The following is a 10,544-nucleotide window of genomic DNA, read 5'->3' on the forward strand; positions in this document are numbered from 1 at the left end:
TAGCTCTTCATTTTTGTTTCCTTCATACCATTTGAGGGTTTTCCACCTGCTTCGAGCGGAATTGAACCTCTGATCTCTTCGACTTTTGACCGCTACTCGGGGGGTAATATCTTGACTTGACACTATGAGCAGAATTGAACTTTCGAACCTCTGGTTGGGAGAACAACTTGACTTTCAACCTCTACTCGAGGTAATGACTTGACTTGAGTTATGCTCAAATTGAAGCCTACAAAACTAGAGATAGAGTTTATGAGTCTTAGTAAATTATTAGAGCGAAAGTTAACCTTTAACCTTTGATCTGGGCAATAATTCGACTTAGTTACGTTGGAATTTACTCATTTAAGCCTACAAAGCTAGATATAGTAGGTTAGAGGTAAATTATTAAAGCGTAGTTGAACTTTTCGGACCACTTGAGTTATGTTCTAATTTATTTCTATGAGCCTATAAAATTAAATATTGTAGGTCAAATGAGTTTTGGTAAATTATTAAACGGAATTAAACTTTTGACCTCTGTTCTGGATTGTGACACTCGAGTAAAAGAGAAATACATAGACATAAATGAATTTAGACACATGAACAAAATAAAATTGATATGTAATATGAACAAAATAAAATGTAATATGGTTTCACAAAAAATGATTTGAGAGCTTTTATTACACTTTTGAAGTTGGGCTTAAGGCCCATACATGAGAGGATACCATGTACAAAAATAAAAGAAATCCGTTGGGTTTGATGACTACCTTTAAACCCGAAATACGTATCAATTTCATACATATGTTTCACGAGCATGTTCACCACTTTAAAAAGTATAGTGATGAAGAAGAAAAAACGTACAAATATTTCACGACTATAATGATCCCGCTCCTATGCACAAAACATTCTCGTCAAACATGTTAGACGAACACGACTCTACTCTCATGGCTTTGTTTTGGGCTTCCCCAAAATGCCTCATACCAATAGAATTAGTATTCCTCACTTATAAACCCATGATCATTCCCTAAATTAGCCGATGTGGGACTTTTATCATCCGACACCTCCCCTCGAACAAAGTGCGCCTCCCCATAATCGAGGCTCGACTCCTTTGGAGTCTTAGTCATTTTTTACTGCCTTCGAGGAGGTAGTAACTAAGTTTAGAGCATGGCTCTGATACCATGTTAAACGAACACGACTCTCCACAATGGTATGATATTGTCCACTCTGAGCATAAGCTCTCATGGCTTTGATTTGGGCTTTCCCAAAAGACCTCATCCCAATAGAGTTAGTATTCCTCACTTATAAACTCATGATCATTCCCTAAATTAGCCGACGTAGGACTTCCATCATCCAACAAAACACAAGGCTAGCACACGTAGCGTCAACCATACACGACCATGACGTACTATTTTAGAAAAAATACATGGCTAACATGTAACAAGTAATCATCTAATCTCAATTGATTCTAAATTACGAGCTTCTTATCCTTGACTTCTTATATTTAACTCAATCCACACTTGAATCAAAACCACAATATTAAACTAAAATCTTAGACCAAAGACTGTATAGTACATTTGAAAATGGTACGTACAATATGGGTACTTTGTATTCTAATATTTTTATATAAACTAGCTGGTTTGCCCGAGAGGTTAAGGGGGAAGACTTAAGATCTTCTGCACATAAGTGCGCATGGGTTCGAACCCCATAGCCAGCATGTTGACTTTAAATTTCACAAGTTATAAAACTTTTAATTATGCTTCGAAATTATTATTAAGAGATTTGATATATCTTTCGACCAAATGTTAAGAAACCCAATTCATTGAACTTGCTAATTAGCATTTTTATTTAATACGAGAAAAATCTTTGGTTAATCCAAGACAAAGATATGGTAATTATCCTAAATGATTTAGAGATTTAAATATTCTTAGTTTATTTAATTCTCTTTTAAAAAAAATGATCGGAAGAATTTAGGGAACATATAGACGACATGTCGAACCCAAAACCAAGGTTGTCTAGCATATTAAGGGCACTGCCTTGGTCTTCACGTGGCTGTCACGTGCATGAGAGTCCCTTATTTTTTGCTCTATACATTCCTCTTCTAAAAAATTTGACTTGGACTTTGAGCATCAATTGTTGTCTTGTGGCTTTATGATTAAATTATTATATACATGGACAACAGAATATTATATTATATATTAAATATTCAAACATTTTTTTTATTTATTTTATCATTAAATTAAATAAATGTTCGTAATTCGATAATGTTGGTATGATGTTCTTCTTATGAAAGATTCTTCATTGTTATACATGTTAAAGAGCTCGTGTTAATTTGTGGGATAGCCTTTCACTCTTAAAAAACAAATAGTAAGTAACATGACTATGTCGCACGAAACTGTTAGTACAATATGGATTTCGAATCCTAAACATTGGTCATTACATATTTAAAGAATTAATTATAATTTCGAGAAAAAAAATTAAATCAACTAGGAAAGACAAAAAAAATGGGAGGAACACATACATTATGCGTGGGATTATGTTGTGGATTAAGCTTCACAGCATATTAATTTATTGCACTTTTTTTTTTTTTTTCTTTTGGGTTTTGTGTATAAGCTTTGTTTTCTTACATTATATTTAAAATAGAATCCAAATTAAACTTAGTATATAAATATAATAAGAAATTTGGTAAAATAGGATACAAAAATTGTAGAAATGAATGGCGTCACAGATCCCAAGACCATTGTTGTTGTTGGTGGTCTTCTTCTTCTTCTTTTTCCACTCCAGAATTTAATAATCAATGGTAGTTGAATCCCCCAAATAAATGCTGTTTCATAACCCCAAGAGAGAGAGAAGAACACAGGCTTTCCTTTCCCTTTCTCTCTATAAATTGAGACCCCTCCCCCTGTTGCCTCACTTCACAGAAGCCTTAAGCTTGCTAATCAAAAGGGTATAAGAAGAAGATGAGTAGAAGCACTAGACTTGCAGATGCTACCATCGGAGAAGAGAGGAGCAAGAAGATATCAAAATCATCCTTTCAAGGTTATATTAGACAACAAAGGGGAAGACTTTATATTATTCGTAGCTGCATCGTCATGATCCTCTGCTGCCACGACTGACTCTTATTTTGCTTTACTTCTTTCTCTGTGACGATCCTCTGCTGGCACGACTGACTCTTATTTTGCTTTACTTCTTTCTCTATTTTGATCCCTTCAAATGTAAATAACAGAGACACATTTTAGATATTTTGCCTAATGATTTCAAACTCTTATTTATAATCTTTGTCTTCTTGGCAATGAAATGATCTAGCTCTATTAAAGGATTGATCACCACATTCTCGATATTCAACACGTTTAACGTAGTTATCATGATCAAATTTATCGTAACTTATCATTGTTATATGGTAGTTTATAAAATGTTATCGGAGTGCTATAACTTAATTGTAATTATCATGACACGACACGTTAAGCAAAGGTTGGACTGTCACTTAGTCAGATAATTTCTTAATTACATCTTGACTAACCATAGTCAAGACTTAGGCCTTAGCCTTCTCAACTATCATCTAACCTTCGACCGTTCTGCTCTTGATCGACTCTTGTAGGGTTTAGCCTCAAGGGTTAATGATGTGGACTCTTGGGAGTTGACCTCAAACGTCATGGGATTCGACATCAAAAGGCACAAACTTGACGACACTCGTAATGGTCGACCACTTTGTCTCAAATGACCCTCTTTAATTATCATTCTCGACCTTACAAAATTTTATTTTTCTACCGACTTTGAACGTAGTTGATATAGAATTGAATTTGTAAGATTTAAAATTATTTTATAGGCTAAAAAAGGTTACTTCTCAAAATTATTGTGAATTTAGTTAATCTATATTATATATATATATATATATTTGTATCTAATTTGCAAATAGAAAAAAGAAATAATTAAAAACAATAATGAAAAAAAAAACATTAAACGAAACTGACCGTGTGAATATAAGGTGGGTCCCACAACATTTAAAGAAATAAAACACTCTCGCACGTGCAATAAGTGCGTAATAATTAGCGATCTATCTCTATCCTACCGTGTCCGTACTGTTTACTTTTCTACCCAACGAAAAAAAATCAACAAAAATAAATAAATTTAATTTAATTTTTTCATTTTGGTTTAAGTTAAATAAATAATTAAATACCGAAAATTAAATAGGAGAGAAAGATCGAACTTAAAAATCAATTTAATAAAAAAATAAAAAATAAGATTATTAGTAAATTAAAGACTTATTATCATAAAAATATATGATATGATTGAAACTCATAAATATAAAATACTAGCTAACTTTTCATCTGGGCTTTGGGCTATCAATATGGGCTCTAGCTAACTTTTCATCTGGGCTTTGGGCTATCAATATGGGCTCTAGCTAACTTTTCATCTGGGCTTTGGGTTATCAATATGGGCTGTGCTAACTTTTCATCTGGGCTTTGGGCTATCAATATGGGCTCTAGCTAACTTTTCATCTGGGCTTTGGGTTATCAATATGGGCTGTGCTAACTTTTCATCTGGGCTTTGGGCTATCAATATGGGCTCTAGCTAACTTTTCATCTGGGCTTTGGGTTATCAATATGGGCTGTGCTAACTTTTCATCTGGGCTTTGGGCTATCAATATGGGCTCTAGCTAACTTTTGGGCTTTGAGCTATCAATATGGGCTCTATTGGACATGGCCCAAGACACATTATTAAAACTATAAAAAATTAATACAATATTTCAATTATTTTAAAACGCCAAATTAATAAAAATATTGTTAAATTTTAATTACTATTAAACTTTCAAAATTCCTCGAAATACTTTAAATTAAAAAAATTCTAAAATATCTTTATCATTAGTGAAATAGGAAGGACGTTAACTTAAATTAAAATTTTAAATAAATACAAAGTAATAAATTTAAAATAAAATTATTTAGAATGTTATGACTTAAAACTAAGTTCACTAAAAATAATCAAAATTATAATAAATTTGGGTTCAAACAATGTTGTAAACATGTTTAAAATGTATAATTTATTTAACTTCTCTACATTTTATTATTATTATTATTTTGTATTGAATTATTTAACTTTTGACTTTGACCAGACAATATTGTTGGAAAAGGTGTGGACAAAAAAGGCGAGCAGATGGTCAAAAGAATATTTAATAAATTTCTTAATTTGCCACATTTTTTGGAATAGTTTTCCTCTTCATCTCATATATTTGTCACCTTTTGTACCAACAACTTCATATTTGATTCCTTCTCAAAACATAACATCATAATTAACCGAACACCCGACGAAAAATGTTACGATCATAGTCTTAAAATTCTAGATATTGAGGTATATAGTTAATAATATTTCTAAGATGTCCCGAACTTCATTATTTTGACCCTTTGTTTTACAAAGTATAATGAGCTGAAATCAAATGATCGTCTACTTGTAGAAAGTGGGACAAGGCACGAGTGGAACGGAAAAGAGAAATTTCTCTCCACTCCCTCTACTATTCCCTACCCACTTCAAGAGATAAATAGACATCTTGACTGTCCTATGAACTTCACATAAACGAGACTTGGAGATCTCTTACGAATAAGGAAGATAGATATTGTAATAGGTCAAGCTCATCGTTAGTAGGTATTGTCCCTTTGACCCATTACGTATCACCGTCAGCCTCACTACTTTAAAACGCATCTGTTAGAAAGAAGTTTTTACACATTTATAAAAAATGTTTTGTTCTACTCCCTGACTAACATGGGATCGTGTTTTGTAAGCAGGAATGAAAAGACGGGATGGCAACCGGAAATGGGTAATTGGAAACCAACCCATTTTCCAAATTCCAAAGTAAAAATGAGCCCCAATGATTTTGTACACAAATGGGAGTTCAGAGGTCCTATCATGTCTCATCAATTGGTCATGCCAGAAAAGCACCTATTTAATTCAAACTAGGGTTCATCTTAATTCATCAACAACCATGTCCTTCATTTAGCTGGATCCACCAATAAACAAGTGAGTAACACCTTTGAGGCTTAAGAAATTTGGATACAATAAATGAATACGTTTCGATATTACGAGCAAACACGTCTATTCGTCGACATAGAACATAGCTATTTCCAATTCGATTATCTCTAAATAATATCGTAAAAATAAATATACGAGTAGACATGGTTCTTTGGAATATTGTCAGGTGACACATGTCGAGCGGAGAGAGCATGACAGAGGGGCACAAAAGAGAACAGCAGAAACTTTATTAATGTTGCAATCTTTACAGAGTGATAGTCATAAGAGGTCAAGTTTAAGCAGGTAAGGATGTTACATGTTGTACATGCTGTCTCCGAGGAACTTTCTTGTCAACACATGATGTTGTTGTCTTTAACAAAATCCTCTAATACATGTCTTTTTAAACCTCGTCCATGTATTTTCATTTAGTCGATATCAAAAAATAATTTGATAACGATTTCTTTTCCAAAACATTCGACGATTTCTTAATCAAACGGTTTCTTTTCACTGTCATGTTCGGGTTTTTTAAAGATTATTTCGTCTTTGGTTTCATGTACATCACTTTCATGTATACCAAATACGTTAGGCGAGTATTACTTTTACGCACCCTAGGCCTTTTAGTGCATAGATGAACATCATGTTCATGCACATCGACCTTACGTATATCACTTTCATATAGTCAATTCTTATATAAACGAAGGGAACTTATTCACTGTTACACGACTTTTATGAGTACACAAATGTACGAGATCTCATATGCAACTGTATCAATTTATTAACATGATGCAACATAGAAGATCGTTTATGTATATCAACATCTTCATTAACATACATGATATGCATACATTTATTCCCATCTCATAACACTCAATTACATAAACGTCAAAGCAACAATAGACACCCAACCGAGCCCTAAGGCGTTCCAGTCGTACAATCATATCTTAGTAGCAATAAAAAACTGAGTCCAATAAGTCTCATAATATTTTAATAATTCTTTTCATTTCTCTTAATTTACAACATTAATAAACTCGCCCCAAAGATTATTTTAACCTATCCCTAGTTGACATTGACTTGGTCAACTTCAATTTCTATCCCTAAAATCCAAAATTTTCCATAACCTTAATTCAACTAGTCTAATAAGTTAACTGTGATGTCTCACATTGGTTTTATAAGGGTGTGAAAACCTTCCTCTACCAGACACGTTTTAAAGCTTTGAGGAAAAGCCCGAAAGAAAAATCCCAAAGATGACAATATTTGCTAACGGTGAATCTGGGCCGTTACACTAACCAACTTAAATCCAAATTCACAGCCTAAAATCTAAGCTTTTGTTGGTTCCAAAAAAATTCAGCCCTAGAAGGGATCTCTAGAAGTAGCTATGTGGACAAGTTAAGGGCAATATGACACTAATTTACAGGGCTCTCTTCTAGTCTCTAACAACTCAGAAGCCTTTTTTTTATTAACTCACTCAGCATGACATAATGGTTTCTGATCAACAGCCTAAGATTCAATAGCTATTCAACTCATCATTTTTTGATACCCACTTCATGTTTTGAAGGTATCTATGTGATTGAAATGAGTATATATATATATATATAGAGAGAGAGAGATGAGCTATACATCCCTAACACATTTATAACTAAACCCTAGCAATTTAGAACTGAAACTATGAATGTTTTATAGAAGGGTTTGTTGAAGTGACAATCTCCCACGTTTAAGGGCCCATTTTCTTTTTGCTCGTAGCCACACCCACCCACTTCTGTCCTCTATTCCTCCCTTTCTCTCCAACTCCAAAACCTAAAAATCTGACCTCAAATCAAAGAAGAATATAAGATCTTTAATGGGTAGAGGTGTTTGAGCTTCATTTCATTGCCAAATCCTTCAAAATTTGAACAAAAATGGGCTCTTCAAGCTATAATCTCAACCCTTTTCCTTACTTTCCTTCTTCTTCCACTGCTTCCTATAATCTCCCTCTCTCAATTCCTTCACTTCTCAACTCTGAGCCATCACCCACAACTTTAAATTTCCATCAACCCCACCAAGATCCTGTCTCTTTTTTGGCTCCCTATTTTCCGATTGGCCACCTCTCGACGTCCACAACACCGGAGGCGGTGATCAATTTTGCGGTGGCGGGGAGCAACGTTCAAGCTTTTGGCAACATTCCGAGCGCTCCTGGGGCGAGAATGGGGACGGGGAAGAAGGACCGACATAGCAAGATTTACACGGCTCAGGGTTTACGGGATCGGAGAGTGAGATTGTCCATTGACATAGCTCGTAAGTTCTTTGATTTGCAAGACATGTTAGGGTATGACAAAGCAAGCAAAACCCTAGAGTGGCTTTTTAGCAAATCCAAAAAAGCAATTAAAGAGCTTTCAAGGACCAAATATGGAAATTTTGAGGTTGTTGGAGGAGCTAGAAGAATGTCTTTGGCTTCAGATGTTGAAGAAGAAGAGGAAATGACTAATAAAGTTGAAGTTTTTAATCTTCTTGCTAAACAATCAAGAGCCAAGGCTAAGGAGAAGAAGCGAGTGGATGACGACGATGACGACGACGGGAAAATCGACGTTCATGGCGGTGAAACTTCAAATCTATCAATGGAGGAATCCTCGTTCATGAACAAGAGAAAACTTTATGCAAAAAAGTTCATCGAGGACGATGAGATGAAATCGTGCCAAGATAACGATGCCGAAGCCTCTCAATGGAAGCTTTTGGATCAAATGAAGGCCTCAAAAGGGTATTTCCAAGAACCCTCCATGATCAAGAGGAAATGGAAGCCTTCCATTATTTCTGGTTCTTCACAGAGAAATCTCCTCATTTCCATTGATGGGATTCCTATAAACTTAACTCAAAATTGGGAGGGCAATAGCAACCCCAATTATCCATTTCCCAAGTAAATTGATCTTCAGGTAATTTAATTTCAACCCTCTAAGCCTTAAGATTTCTGCACTTTTTCCCCTAAAAAGTTTTGATTTTTCTCAAATTGTTCTTCAGGATTTGAGAGCTTATTGCAAACGCTTATGAACACATCAGGGATCAAATGCAGCAAACAAGATCAAAACATGGCTAATTTTAGATGGGTTTATCTTGAACTACTACTTGAATGTTTTTATTTATTATATTACAATAAGTAAAGACTGGTGGTGTTGATGTTTTTTCTTGCTTTCTTAAAATAATTAGATCATGTTTTGATTTGTGTATGGCTCTTGCATATCTTCAATGGAGTTGGGATCTTTTGAATTTATTGCTAGTGACATATCATTGTATGTGCCAAAATTAATGATGAGTTGGTATGAACATTGAAGAAGGAGTATAAGTTCTTAATTACTTAGATTGATCATTAGAAAATCTTGTTTGTTTCTTAAGATAAAGCAAGTAAGAGAGATTTAAGAAGATTGGAAGATCATGAAGAACAAGTAACAATAAAAAAAAAAATTAAAAAAAAAATGGTTGACATGAAACATTAGCAACATAGCGTCCCCTTTTTGTTTGTATGTTTATGCACTAAGAGTTAGTTCAGTTGTTAGAACAAAAGTTTATTGGATTAAGTGTTTAGAAATGATAGTGATTCAATTAGAATCATGGTTTTGTTCTTTCCTTTGACCTAATCTTTTTGAATCTTTGACATCTAGACATGTTCACAATCATTAATAAATAAAACTAAATCAAGGGGTTTTGTTTATATGTATCGTTAAAAAAAAAAATTCAAGCCCACCGCTAGCAGATATGGTGCGCTTTAGCCCGTTACACATTGTTATTAGCTTCACGATTCTAAAACGCTTCTATTAGGAAGAGGTTTCCACACCCTTACAAAGAATGTTTCGTCCCTCAGGGATCTCACATCATTTCTCTATTTAACCGTGACATATCACGGAATCTAATTCTTGTTATCGTGTAAATGAAACTTCGTATGACAACACAGAATCAATTGAGTTAGAAGCTTAAACAGAATAGATGTGGAACAAAGTTGAGGAAGAACATTCCAAATAGATGATGTATTTTGTGGGTAAAGAAGAGGGTTTGAATCAAAGGATGTGGAGAGTGTGTTAAGGTATATAAGAGGGAGATTAAAGGCGATTAGTAGAGAATTATGGGATTAATGAAATAAGGGAGAATCATTAATGGAATGAAAAGAAGAAGAGAAAGAAAAGAGTGATTTGAATGGAACAGAGAGTAGGGAGGGGGGAAGGGTAGGGTGGGGGAATAGCGATAATGTGGCCGAAAAGCCCTTAGAACCCACACCCAGGCCCCATCTACCTTGCAATTTAACCCCCTACCTCTATGAAATGACTTGCAACTAAGCCTCCTCTTTTATTTTATTATAACATAATCCCGTCCGTTAATAAAATTAATATTTAACATGATAATTAGATGTGAAACGATTTAATTTTTGAGTTATTAAGTTATTAATCAACTTTTGTTTGTAAGTACTCATTGCTTGTTGTAGTTGAATAGTGTAGTGTTCATTGTTTGTTGTAGCTGAACAGTGCGAGTGACTTATGAACTCAGTAATTGTTAATTTCATGACTTGAACACAATAAGATCTTACCCGATAAGAACCCAAGCCTATCGTTGATTTT

At 34.2% G+C, this 10,544-nt stretch overlaps 1 protein-coding gene, 1 non-coding gene and 1 pseudogene across 2 annotated transcripts; all 3 read left to right on the forward strand.

The window, feature by feature from the left end:
- The first annotated feature begins 1,604 nt into the window (after window positions 1–1,604).
- TRNAL-UAA (transfer RNA leucine (anticodon UAA)) lies at window positions 1,605–1,687 on the forward strand. Its single transcript has one exon. It is a non-coding gene; the product is annotated as a tRNA-Leu (tRNA).
- A 1,212-nt stretch (window positions 1,688–2,899) lies between these two features.
- LOC147793731 (small polypeptide DEVIL 2 pseudogene) lies at window positions 2,900–3,209 on the forward strand (annotated as a pseudogene).
- Window positions 3,210–7,717: 4,508 nt separating this feature from the next.
- On the forward strand, window positions 7,718–8,868 carry LOC111788488 (uncharacterized). The gene has a single exon (XM_023668825.2). The coding sequence runs from the start codon at window positions 7,866–7,868 to the stop codon at window positions 8,859–8,861; it is 996 nt and encodes a 331-aa protein (XP_023524593.2). The 5' UTR covers window positions 7,718–7,865; the 3' UTR covers window positions 8,862–8,868.
- The last annotated feature ends 1,676 nt before the right edge of the window (window positions 8,869–10,544 follow it).

This window comes from Cucurbita pepo, chromosome 2, assembly GCF_057944985.1.
Source record: "Cucurbita pepo subsp. pepo isolate OVF chromosome 2, ASM5794498v1, whole genome shotgun sequence".
NCBI lineage: Eukaryota > Viridiplantae > Streptophyta > Magnoliopsida > Cucurbitales > Cucurbitaceae > Cucurbita > Cucurbita pepo.